Source organism: Fragaria vesca, linkage group LG2, assembly GCF_000184155.1.
Source record: "Fragaria vesca subsp. vesca linkage group LG2, FraVesHawaii_1.0, whole genome shotgun sequence".
In the NCBI taxonomy this organism is placed as follows: Eukaryota; Viridiplantae; Streptophyta; class Magnoliopsida; order Rosales; family Rosaceae; genus Fragaria; species Fragaria vesca.
The window spans coordinates 16252150-16265527 of record NC_020492.1 but is presented as its reverse complement, the minus strand read 5'-3'; the positions used below and the strand labels follow the sequence as shown (position 1 = coordinate 16265527).

The 13378-nt window shown below is 38.1% G+C and overlaps 2 protein-coding genes across 2 annotated transcripts; both read left to right on the top strand.

The window, feature by feature from the left end:
• Nucleotides 1-5915: 5915 nt before the first annotated feature.
• Nucleotides 5916-8359, top strand: LOC101311431 (histone H2A variant 1-like). Its single transcript, XM_004290596.1, has 3 exons — nucleotides 5916-6185; nucleotides 6591-6709; nucleotides 7785-8359. Exons 2-3 carry the CDS (start codon nucleotides 6596-6598, stop codon nucleotides 8079-8081), a joined length of 411 nt encoding a protein of 136 aa, XP_004290644.1. The 5' UTR covers nucleotides 5916-6185; nucleotides 6591-6595; the 3' UTR covers nucleotides 8082-8359.
• Nucleotides 8360-9785: 1426 nt separating this feature from the next.
• On the top strand, nucleotides 9786-12482 carry LOC101311145. The gene is made up of 8 exons (XM_004290595.1): nucleotides 9786-10111; nucleotides 10210-10349; nucleotides 10755-10847; nucleotides 10945-11006; nucleotides 11326-11432; nucleotides 11967-12059; nucleotides 12278-12347; nucleotides 12430-12482. The coding sequence occupies exons 1-7, from the start codon at nucleotides 9853-9855 to the stop codon at nucleotides 12313-12315; spliced, it is 792 nt and encodes a 263-aa protein (XP_004290643.1). The 5' UTR covers nucleotides 9786-9852; the 3' UTR covers nucleotides 12316-12347; nucleotides 12430-12482.
• Nucleotides 12483-13378: the final 896 nt, after the last annotated feature.

The following is a 13378-nucleotide window of genomic DNA, read 5'->3' as shown; positions in this document are numbered from 1 at the left end:
TAGCCGCTGGTTTTTTACCACACGTATAGGAAGATCCATTGAATTAACTACATGACGGAAAGTGAAACAGCAATTAGATTTAAGTCAATTCCATCTTATATGTTGGTAAAGAATGGTGCATGTAAATCTAGCTAGCTAGCTAGACCTTTTGATCTTTCCAAATTCCAACTGCATCACATTAGATTCAGAAATATTCCATCTCATTTGGACACTATCAATCACCATCTTATTATTACATGCATGAAACCTTGAATTCAAAAAATTTGGATCCAGTTTTGCCCAAGTTGGTGGTCATGGAAACTATCCAATTAACTCTCTCTCTCTCTCTCTTGATTGGATGGTCTTCATGACCATCAATCTTTGCTGGTTGGCAAAACTGGATCTAAAGAATTTTCCCGACCAGCAAAACTGATGGTCATCATGACCATCCAATCAAGAGAGAGAGAAAGAGAGAAAGAGAGAAAGAGATGATCGGATGATCATGATGAGGGAGAGCAAGAGAGAGAGATGATTTGATGACCAGATTGGATGGTCATGATGACCATCAGTTTTGTTGGTTGGCAAGCAAAACTGGATCCATTTCTTTTGTCCATAGCTTTGCTTTTGCTCTTGTTCATCGATCTTTTCTCCATTTCTAGCAACAAGTCATGCACTGTACATTCTATAGTTTGTACTCTCTTCAATTGCAGAAATATTTGACCTTTGTAATACTAGTAAAATGAGAGGTACTAGCTATAATTAAGAAAAGGCATACTTATACACACACATATGATACATAAGGTTCTCGCTAGCTATAGTAATGTGACGCAAGTATTAGCTCCCATATATATCAATATATGTATACATTATGGTTATGGATCACGATACGTATTTTAATGTGACATTTTGTAATGAATATTTTTGGTTTTTAATGTATTTATTGGAAAAGTGTGACTTAAATATGAGTAATTTGGAATCCCACGTCGGAAACATGAAAGAATTATTTTAGGATTATTATGAATGATATCACACACACTAATATCGAGACATTTTATGTAAAATCTCATTCATGTTTCACATATTCACATCCGGATGACTAAAATAGGGGAGTATCAGTATTATTAGACTCGTGTGTGTGAGACCCGTGAAACCTGTTTGCCGTTTCCGCATAACAACACTACTAATACTACGTAAAAATAACCCATCTAGCTCTGAATTTCTTGCAAGCCAAGGGATCCTTTCACTTGGGTTTGAAGGCAACTGCTCATTTGCTTTTCACTTTTTTTTCGACTTGTAATAAAAAGCTTCATTGTGTGGATGTCACAGGTGTTGTTCTTTGGGATCAACTACGTACGTCTCACTGGTTTTAAAGCACGTACTATATCTATCCCAACTCGTTCTTTTGCTTTGAGATATCCCTTTTACTTTGGTGTGTATCATATTTTCCAGAATCACCCAACTTATTTACTTTGATGGGAAGGCTGCATAGTTTGAGTGCGTGAGTGATAAAGACATCCAATTTCCAATCGAGTGCGATTATTCAGACCAGGTATACCGCATACATCATGATACATGCATTCCCTTTTTTCTTTCACTCATTACACTGTTTACAGAGGTTTAAAGTCTCACACTCACTCGGGTTAATATATATAGAGATTGCTGCGGATGTCCGCATCGATTTTTTGGTGCGGATTTCTATTTTTGCACAACTTCCCGATCGAATTTTCTCAAACTTCCTTCTAGACATACCTAGATCATCTTGTGTAGATCATCTCTGCAAAATTTCAGCCAATTTGGTGATCGTTAAGGCCCTCAAAATCGAAAAATAAATCTGACGGACTGAATTCTGTCTAGTTCAGGTATATAACAGAAAAACGCAAGTTTGAAGGCCTTAACGATCACCAAATTGGCTGAAATTTTGCAGAGATGATCTACACAAGATGATCTAGATATGTCTAGAAGGAAGTTTGAGGAAATTCGATCGGGAAGTGGTGCAAAAATAGAAATCCGCACCAAAAACTTTGATGCGGCGTCCACAGCCGAGAAGACCTGATATATATATATATTTTCATTCAAAAATCAATACATAGCAAATCCCTGGAAAAGTTCGATCAATTGTTTTATGTTTTTCCTTGTTTGTTTACCATTTTTTTTTTTTGAGAAAGTTTATCAAAAGTTGCTTAAACCGCAATGAAGGGGTAAAAAGCAAGAAGATTAATAATTAATTAAGCCCATCAAATGGAGCTTTACTATTCAGTTTTACCATAAGGTCTAAATTAACGCATGAACAGCTAGAAAAACAAACAAAAGACCAGGCTCAAAGACTCGAAGAGGAAGCTAGAACTCCTAGAAGCTAATGCCCATATCAGTGCATATATGTCTTACATAACAGGGAAATTTTCATGCTCTACTTAACTTGCTTCCGGAACCATGCATGACAACACGCAAAATTTAGGAAGTACCTACTGTTTTAGTTTGGAGTTGCAGTAGGTTGTAATCTTTGGAGCACTCCCTCTATGGTTACTTGGTTACTTTTGGGCGTTCTTGAGCCTGGTTTGTATCTCAACCGGTGGAGTATGTGGCACGACTGGGTGCTTCGGCGACAATTTCACATCAAATGGCGACTTGAATATTTCGGCAGAAGTTCTCGACAGCTGGAGAAGATGTTATGGAGGTTGCTGGAAAGTTTAGGGTTTTCTTTTCTGTTATTTGGGTTTCTATCTTGTATTTTAGCCAAGCCCATCATGGGTTTTAGTTTGCTAATGTTGGGCCTACGTGCTCCTATTGCTGGGCCTATGTGCCTCTTATCTCTGGGACTTATGTGTCTCTTTTTGCTGGGGTCTTTTGTACCTCTCGTGATTGTATTGTGATAGGCCTTTTGGTTTTTCTAATACAATTTACATTGACCAAAAAAAAAAAACTTTAGGAGCACTCATAGAATCATTGATCGATGTCTATATGTTGGTGAGTGTGTGAAAGTAGATACAAATGGATCATGCACAAAAGAGTGGTTATTCAGTTAGTTTTAGCGACGGATTGCGAATTCGACTGACTACTCCCTTTTGCTCGACTTGCCTCCACCGGATTGAGATTTGACAGCAATCAGGATTACAGTGCCATTACATTCACTGCGTTTTGAATTAAAACACTGAAGGTCCTAGAGGGGGGGTAAATAGGCCCTGACAACTTTTTGTTCTATCCCGCACACAAGGATAGCAAAGATTGTGCTATCCTGTTTGCTGTGAGAGACTAAGTTGTGTAAATAAAAAGCCAAGTACTGAAAGTAAAAGATATAACAACAGTACGTTTTTTATACGCAGAAACCATGCAACCAGGGAGAAAAACTGCGTGCCTCTAACTCTTGAGAGACAAACTATTCCACTATTGTAAAGACACTTCTTACAAGACTCACAACTCAGAGGATAGCACAACACCTAGCTATCCTGCCTAGTCTAACTACTAGCACTCAACTGAACTTGCTCTCTTGTCACTCGAGTGTTTTACACATAGCACGAATCTAAGCTTCTATGCAGAATTCAACTAACACCTTTAGCTAATTCTCAAAGACAGCTTCGCCGGGGTTGTTGCATCACCTAGACAAATCTCAAGGCATGCAAATGCACAATGATATGAGTTGAAAAGGTTTTTGGTGCTCAGCTCTAAGATTGACAATCACAGGGAAGACTTAGAGATATATGAGCAGTTTAGCAAATGCTAGACTCAATGGAAGAAAACAAGCAAGACTATTTTCAACAACTAAAGAGCAAGAGAGGTCTTGCTCTCTATTTATAGGCAAAGTGCACAGCTATGAGGAAGCAAGCACGTTTGTCACATCAACAAGATTCTTTTGGACTCTAGCTGCTTGTCTGGAATACTAGGACGGATAGGACCCTAGGGATCTCTCCACTCACAAGACAAAAGCTGAGAATAGACTTTCCTAGGAAAGACTAAAGCCAAAAGGATAAGACAAAAGGTTTTGGGAAAACTAGATCAGATTTAGTTAAGCATAAATACTCTATAAAACCACTTTACCTAAGAAGACACTTAGGACAGCTGATAGCTTGGGCGGTGCATCACATGGGCAGCTGCCAACTTGGTTTTTGAATCACAAAACCCAGCTGGTTCCCAAAGGCTCAAGTTATGTGATCACGGGTTGGTTTGCCACACCACCCTAGACTAACTTGGAGCTCAAGAATGAATAGACTAATGTTTTGCTAAAAAGTATTTGAATTTCAAACACTTAAAAACTGAAGCAAACACATTTGAATATGCACATGGTCAGACCCAGTAGATAGAACAGATACAGCAGGGGTATCCGTTTAATCGGGATGGCAAGCACGGCTGCCATCCTTAGTGAATGAATGTGATGCACATGCATGAACTACCTGATGCACATGAGATCTGTCAGGTTCTTCGTTCTTCACTCGAGTAGTCCTTGCTACCAAGCTACAACATGTAGCATGTATCCTTGTGTTTTGATCATAAAGGGATAGCCAACAATTCTTGTACCAACAAACACCTTGGTTTTCAGGTTTATATGATCCAATGTGTATCCTAATGTGATATCTTGGTATAAATAATAGTCTTGGTTGTCGTTGTTTTACTATGAAAATTGCAGATCTACGTGGTTACAAAAACATAGTGATAAGAAACTCACTTACTTAAAACATGTCAAAAACTAGAAAATCAAACCATAATAATCTTAACCGATTGAATAGCATGCATGCATTCATGGTCTAGCTAGAATCGGATCTCTCCTGGGGATATATAGCAAAGTATAGATTGTTGTTGACATCTGCAAAGGACCATAGTTGCACCATATCGTTGGCCTGAAAATTTTCTCTTCGCACGAATCTTGACCAGCCGTTTGAGAAACCATACTTGAGGTCTTGATACCTTGAACAAATCAAAGTACCATGCAGCTGGGGTGAGATGAACAATACTGGAATACCACCTTGGTTTGGACCAAAGTTAATATCCACGGCGCATAAGGACTGATGAGGTAGATGGAGCACCAGGGCACCGTTATTAATGTTTATGCTGTCCTCAGGCAACTCGAAGTTCTTAACATGCTGCATTCTTGCAGGGCGGCACACCTGGTTGACTCTATCCATCATATCAGAATGCATTACACTCTCCATTGTCTTCTCGATCGTCTTGGTAAGAAGCTAGTTTGTTTGTTGATTTGTGAGGTGGTGTCTGCATGTTTGGTCTATATATAACAAAGACGACTTGGTTTCCAAAGGAATTTGAAGGCATGAATCTGGAAATATTGAGCAACATACCTGATTTAATACATTCACAAGTATATTTGCATGTGATATACTTTCCTGATTATGAAGGCATAAATCTGGAAATATTGAGTGACCTATATGCATGAGATCTCTACTGTCCTGATTTCAAATCCAAAAACCAATAGTGTGCATTCATTTGTCGCGCGCATATTAGTTTCTGATCGGTTCTTTTCGCTTGTTTGCTCTACTAGCAGGCTATTATAGGTAGCAATGTCACATGTACGCAAGATGCTACTTATTAGGATGCAGCTTCTTCAATCGCTCATTTTTATATCACATTGCAGTTTGCAGATGAGCGATCTCCCGGTCTTTTAGAGCTCGTTTAAATCCACGGCGCACTGTGAGACGAATCGGCACGCATTGCCCTCTAACTCATCTTTATGCCTGGAGCCAAAAAAGAAAAATCTGAAAAGAATAAAATTTCGGGGGAGCATATGTAACATGGACAAGCAGTGCCAGTTTAGGTGTTGGAACTTGGAAGTTACAGCACAATGGCCTTCACCAAATTCCGACCATCCAAAACGTACAGGTCCAAAGAGATTCATCTAGTTACATGTCATCTCCAAACAAATAACATAGAGAGACTCGAACAAAGAAGACAAATGGTAACTAAAAACAGCGTCATAGATTCTTGGAAGCGGTGAGGTTTGGCGATTAATGGCGCTCTGGAATAGTAAAAGTCTCTCAAAAATTTGAAATATTCCCCAAAAATTTTAATTTTGGAGTTTCCCACCCAAATGAACCGCCCTTTGGGTCTGACCGGATTCAAATAGACCAGCTCATCCCATTAAATTGACTCCCTATTAAAACCCCCTTTTCCTATTTCCCTCTATCTCTCTTACTCTCTCTCTCTACAGTTCCCTTCCTTCCGCAGCTCCCTTCTCTCCTCCGACTTCTCAAGAACCCAATCAGGTCTCTGCTTCTCAATTCTTCTCTCTCACTCAATCAATTGATTCCGCTTTTAATTTATGTGTAGCTCTCGTCTAAAGTTTTGGGCTTTTTCGCAGATTTAGGGTTTTTTTTTTTCCTTCAAAATTGGGGGTTTTCAGTTTTTCGTTGAACCCAGATGTAGATCTTGTCTTTTTAGCGTTTTGTTGGGTGTTTGGTTCTGGGTTTAATTGGTTTTTGGGTTTTGTGAGCTTTGACGTTAGATCTGCGCAAGATTTTTACAGATCTGGATTTGAAAGTTGGGTTCTTGGGAAAATTGGGATTTGGATTTTGTTTTGTGGTGAAAGTTGGTTTCTTTGGGCTCGTGATATTGTAAATTTTGGGATGTTTGGGTTTTTGGGTTCTGAAATTTGAAGAGAATTGGTTCAGGACTAATGGCGGGGAAAGGTGGAAAGGGGCTTTTGGCTCAGAAGACCACTGCAGCGAACAAGGACAAGGACAAGGATAAGAAGAGGCCTGTTTCTCGCTCTTCTCGTGCTGGAATTCAGGTATTTCACTTGTACACTGAGCTTGTTGTTTACCTGGTTGTTTGTTTTAGTTGTGTTTTACATGTGAATTGTGTATGTTCTAGATCTAGATGTGTGAATTGAATCTTTTGCGTGCTCTTGTTTAAGACGTGTGTCATCTTCTGGTTAGATAGAGTCTTGCTAGATTTATTTTTTTCAATTTAGTTGCTGGTTAGGTGGTGTTATGGATTCTTTGATGCAGTTAGGAATTATGTGTATTGAATGTGTTGAATGGTGTTATTTCAAGTGGTTGAATTGGTTATCTTTAATTTGTGGTGCTGGTGTTGTTATTGCAAGTTTGGATTTAGTTCTTTGTGGGATGTATTCAATACCCAGAATGCAGTTTCATGATGTTTGGTTACATACAATAAGGAATTTAAGTTCTCCAGAATGTCTTTCAAGTGTCTGTTGTGATTTTTCACTGGTTATACTTGGCCTTTAATACTGGCTTTGTTGCTATCACATTTGGGAAATCTAGTTCATTTGGGTTGTACGTTAAGACAAAATTACAGTGCTGTGGTTTTTATATGGTTAAATGGATTTTCAAATTCTCAGGCCTTCTAGATTCCATTAAGGGGTAGTTGTTGTTCTTTCTGTGTGTAGTCAGCTTGTTTGGTGGTTTGTTGTTGCATTTGAGGATTCAGTTTCTAGTGATTTCAAATTCTCTTTGCAGTTTTCTGTGTTTATGCATTGTATACTTGGCAATAATACCAATGTATCTATGTGTGGCAGATCTAAAACCTGCACTGCAGTACTATGCTGTTATGTTCATTGGGACTAGTACTATTAGGAATTTCTATTACATGTTAGCTTATTGATGTTATTCATCACTAGACATCTGTTCTTTCAATTCTGGATTCATAGAATTGGTTTTTTTTGTTTGGATGATATGTCCTTGTTGATTGGACTGAAAGATTTTACAGTTTATGATATTGTGCTATTGGTTCTTATACTTTCCAGAACTTGCTTGTTGTTTTTGATGGTGACAGTTATTGGTCTGTTGTTTTGGGTTTATTTTAACCTGTGTCCTTTGTTTATATTGTATACTGGGATGTAGTTTCCAGTTGGTAGGATTCATAGGCAGCTGAAACAGAGGATTGCTGCCCATGGGCGTGTTGGGGCTACTGCTGCTGTCTACTTGGCCTCTATCCTTGAGTACCTCACTGCTGAGGTTCTTGAGTTGGCTGGAAATGCTAGCAAAGATCTCAAGGTGAAGAGAATTACCCCAAGGCATCTTCAGCTGGCAATTAGGGGAGATGAGGAGCTGGACACCCTGATTAAAGGGACCATTGCTGGGGGTGGAGTCATTCCTCACATCCACAAGTCCCTTATCAACAAGACCTCCAAGGAATAAGCTGATTCCTAAGGGTATCAGCTGATGGATGTGTTTAATATTATGACTGTTGCATTATGTTAATGGTTATTTAGTTTAGCTAGAGATTTTAGTACATATGGGCAATCTGGTGTTTGCCTTTTGAACTAATATCTATGTTCAGGTTATGTGTCTTGTTGGATAGTTGTAACAGTATTCTCGCTTTATCAATCTTTATCCGGATTTAAACTGTGTTTGTTTTGGATAATTGTAGTCTCGTTTTACTCTTATGATTGTGATTGAAGCTATCTAGTCAAATTGAGGCTAGCTAAAGGACCAGTAGAGCTCTTGATCTTTTCCGTGGGTAATGTAGATGTGATATTGATACATTATCACAAGGGACTTGATAATTTGATGTAATTAGGTTAAATCAGATTGAACTATTGTTGTTTCTCCAAGTCTTGGTTGTTTATGTTTTGGACCAGCAAGGCATAAGCACTGCAAGAACAAATGCTTATTGGTGAATACCAGAAAATAAGATCATATTTCTAGTCAAGAGTCGGGCTTATTACTCCCCAAAAATCCATTTTTGCAAAAAGTAATCAAAGATTATTCTTATTTGAAATTGATTCCCCTTTGAGACTTATTTATACTTGGCTATAGAAATTTACCATGACCTCAAAATGGGTTTAGCGAACTAGTCTTAATTCGGATTCACAATTATAAACAGTACCTGAGAAAATTACTTGTATTCCAATATTGAACTTTGGAATGCATATTCAGTTATCCCTCATGAACCCATAGAAAACAGTAATTTTCAAATTTCGTTTATCATTATTTGTTTTGTCTGATACTGTTTCTACTTCGAGAACATCGAACCATATCCACACAAGAATGATTCGGAAAACCTTCCTCCAAGTCCCAACGGGTCTAAATTGGATGGCAAGAAATCTGAGAAACTCGGGGGGCGTCTCATCCAAATTAACTATGCTACTTCAGACTTGAGGTCTACCAATCTTGTTGTGCATGATAATGTAGGCGGCTCTTGTTTGTGTACGGCTTAAATAGTTCTTGTCTGTGCTCGGCAGTGTGTAATTGACTCCCAATACCAATCTCTGCCAGGTACAGTTTGTTTATACTCCAGCATGTTACGTACGTATGTTTCATATGGGATAAGTCTGCATCTTGAGCTTCTGTATAGTAAGAGATCCCGTTCAATTTGTATTTGGCCTCGTACTGGCAAGTGGATGAATCAAGTTGAATTAAGTAGTCGAACCATTTAATTATCAAAATTTAGTCAAATCGAAATTTTACGAATAATGTTTCTAATCCAACAAAATGAACAAACACAAGAATGTCTTGAATAAACTTTTGATCAAAATCAGTAGATAGTAACTGACTTGGCTGATTTTAACGTAACTCCCTAGTGGAATTGAGTATTATTGTTCGTCATTTGACGAGGGACAGGGCAACTTCGTCGATGTTAACAAGATGAGTTACCAAGTTATGTTGTGTTTTTAGTTTTTATCAGTTGCACATGTGTCCTTATTAGACTTCAAGATGGAATTGTGCTCCTAGCAAAGACTCCAAATATGCCATAGCCAAAAGAGCATCTTCCAACCCACCATTTTTTTTGAAGATTTTTATGTTGGCAAGATTCCAAAACTACAGGATCTGTGACTAGAGCTTCCTTTAAATTCCCCACCATGCATTCTTTGGCCACATTACACCCTTCATTTCTTTGTCTTCAAAACTTGCAAAACCAGTCCATTCTCAACTCTCTTCTTCTTCGATCTTCTTTCACCAACATCAAATGGAAGCATCACATTTCTTACAAAGAAGGAGCTTTGCTACAACTCTGCCTCACCACAGGCATGTGCATGCTCACAAGCTGAGGCGCTCTTCGATAGTTGCAGTGCTGTCAACTCCGGCAGATGTTATAAACATAGAGGCGGATAAAAGCAGAATAAGACCGGCAGATGGTGCAGCAGAAAAGAAAAGTGTCTATAATGATAACTGGTTTGATAAACTGGCCATTGATCATCTGTCTCAAAATGTCCAAGCTGCATCAGGTTTTCATTTATTCATCTTCTGTTCAAGAACTATAAAAGTACCACAGAAGCCTCTAAGAGTATCAGAAATGACACTACTTGAGATATTCTTTTTGCAGGGTTGAGAAACAGAAAGAGTGGATTTGAGAGCCTGGTAGAGGCAGCTAGCGCTGCGTCGCTAAACTTCAATCCAGAAAAACAAAGAGAAATAGTTGTTCAAGCTCTTGAGGGTGCATTTCCAAGGCCAATACTTTCCCTGGTAAGTTCAAAGCAAAATCAGTTTCATTATTAATATTTGCTTCTGTTCTTTTTCTGTTTTCAAAACTACCATGATTATACTACCTTCATATTCTTCTATTTTCTCACTAAAATCAGAATAAGAAACGAATTGATCATCCACTCACTGCTTTTAAATTATAGGTTTAGAATAGTATGGAACAGTGGAAAGGCACCTTTGTTTAACAAGATTTAATGGTAGAAAATATAGAAAACTAAACAAATTAAGTGGTGAGAGACATTGTGACGAATGATACAATCATTGCTGCTACCAAACCAGTGACATTTCAGCAACAGCTCTAAGAATCTGTCTAACATTCCATATTGTCACAAGTAGCTGAGAGAGATTATGACATATTAATACTATTGTTAATGTGACCATGGACAGATTAAGGCATTACTACCAGAATCTAAACTTGCAAGGGAATACTTCGCCGTCTTTACCACCATCTTCTTCGCCTGGCTGGTCGGACCATGCGAGGTAAGCATATGAAAACTATCTTGTCTTTTAAGGCTCAAACACTTAGAAATAAGTGAAATTACTTATGGAAATCCAACTACTGTGATCATTCTTCAAGGTGAGAGAATCAGAGTTCAATGGAAGCAAAGAGAAAAATGTAGTCCACATACCAAAATGCAGGTAATCAGTTTTAGCTTCATCCTTCAATTTCCCTTGCCATATATTTTAACTCGAAAGGAGGGTCCTAGCTAGTAGCTACCTCGACTACCGACCTAAGGATATTTGATGCCTGAAAACAATCTAAGCCAATGATTGTGGCATTTTGCTAGTCCTGGACTCCTTTCTTCTCCATTACCATCATTACCAATTTGATTGTCATCATAATAATCACTATGTAAACAAATCAACTTCGGAGTATCAATCAAGCGTCAGCAACGATCATCAGAGTGTAACAAGTGTCCTAATCTGTTTTCTACTGTTTTCTGCAATAAAATTTCAGGTTCTTGGAGGAAACCAATTGTGTAGGGATGTGTATTAACATGTGTAAGATGCCATCTCAAAGCTTTATAAAGGATACAATGGGAATGCCAGTCAACATGGTTCCAAGTAAGTATATGCTTATATGCAGTGATGCACTGATGACAGAACTAAACAGGAAACATGTAATATATCCTCTTTAAGGAAAATTTAGTGTACAAATGCTTGAATAAAAGATCAACAAAAAAAGGGGAAGGAAGTAATATTACCTTCTGCACTTTATTTGTGGAGGAGGGCCATGCTCAATTTCAATAGAGGGTCCATGAATAAACCCACAAAGGGTGCAAAGCTTCAAGTTGACCAATCCAATTCTGGTTAGAGGGACCCCAGAAACATACAGATTGATTAGTAGCATATAAACTTCAGACATGTTAATTCCTAGCCATATATTAAAAAAAATACAGAATACAATCATCATTGCTTACCAAGGTAAAACCAAACCCTTCTTTTCCCAGTGAGGGCAATCATCTTTACCTCACAGATAGTGTCATAAAAAATATTGATAAATTCATGATTAGTGATAGGATGCCTGCATAGTCAAATTGAATCCCACTTCAGTAAATGGATGTTTATGTAATTGTAACCTACTATTCAATATTGCAGATTTTGATGATATGAGCTGCCAGATGATATTCGGGGAGGAGCCTCCAGAGCTACTTAATGATCCAGCACTCAAGCAGCCATGCTTCAAACTATGTAACACCTCAAAACCTACAATGTTTACTACATATTCTACTATTCTGTGCAGCATCATATAAACCATGTTTTTATTGGAAGGCTTAAAAGAGCTTTAGCATGAAATAAGAAAAAGAAAATTACAGTACTAGCTAGCAAGAAAATGGAAGTGTTCTTTCAGAGATTTCAGGTCTATGTATATTTGTGTATATTATATCTTACACACACATTTGATGCAGGCAAAGTAAAACAAAGGCACAATAACTGCTCCAGTTAGACACCATGGGGATGCTTTCCAAGGAAAAAGAGGTAGCCCCTGGGAATTTATTGGTTTGTGACTGCAGTTTAAAGATCATCAAAGTAAGCAGAAAATAACACATTTCTTCAACAGTACAGTGTTTTGCGGAGTTGAGCACATGAAGTGGTGAAACGATTGTAAATAATGATAGTCATCAAGCAGTCGAATATGTTTGGAGACATTGACAGCTGAAGTTTGAACATGAAGCCAAAGTGCCAAACAATGCAATATCGAAGTCTTTGCGAATCACATTTGGAAAATACTGAAACTTGCAGCTGGAACAAGCAACTGAGAGTTTATGGTGTCAACTCAAGCAATTTGTTCATGACAGTAAAGTACTTGAGAGTGTATAAGAATAAAAAATGAGACATGAACGAAGAAGGAACGGTCATATACTAGACAGATGTAGTATATCTACACAAGACATTATAATTCAACTGTTATTTGTCTCAAATTATGAGATGATGATCTCATGAGTCATTACCTTCTTTTTTACCCTAATGGAACAGCCAAGTAGGTTTCTTATTGTGAGAACCAAGTGCTTTGAATCAAGAACTAATGTAGGGTATAAAGTGAGCAAGTGTGACCCAGCAATGTCTCCCACCTTCAAGTTTGCTGCTAAGTGACCAAGTTCTTACTCCTCTGCCATCTCTTCTGTCTCACTATGAGACTAGTGTGACCAAATGCTACCTACTTTGAACCATCAGAAGAAATGTTCAAATCACTGGATCCCTTCATTTTCCCATTCAGATGAGAACCCAAATACATAGTATAGGAATGAATATTGTGACCGGTTGGTGACGAACTCGAAACTTTTCTACCTGCAATGAGAAGTAGAACTCCACACAATAGTTTGTTTAGGTTTACTTGTTTACTGTTGCTGTAGAATTTTCTAGGCAATTCACCGAACACTGCTACTTCTACGGTTTCAAGGAAATCAAAGAACAAAACATATGAACACTGCAATGGAGACGATTGCTTTCACTAGTCCTCAAACACATGAACATAGCAAAGGAATTTCTGTATCAGATTCCAGCAAATT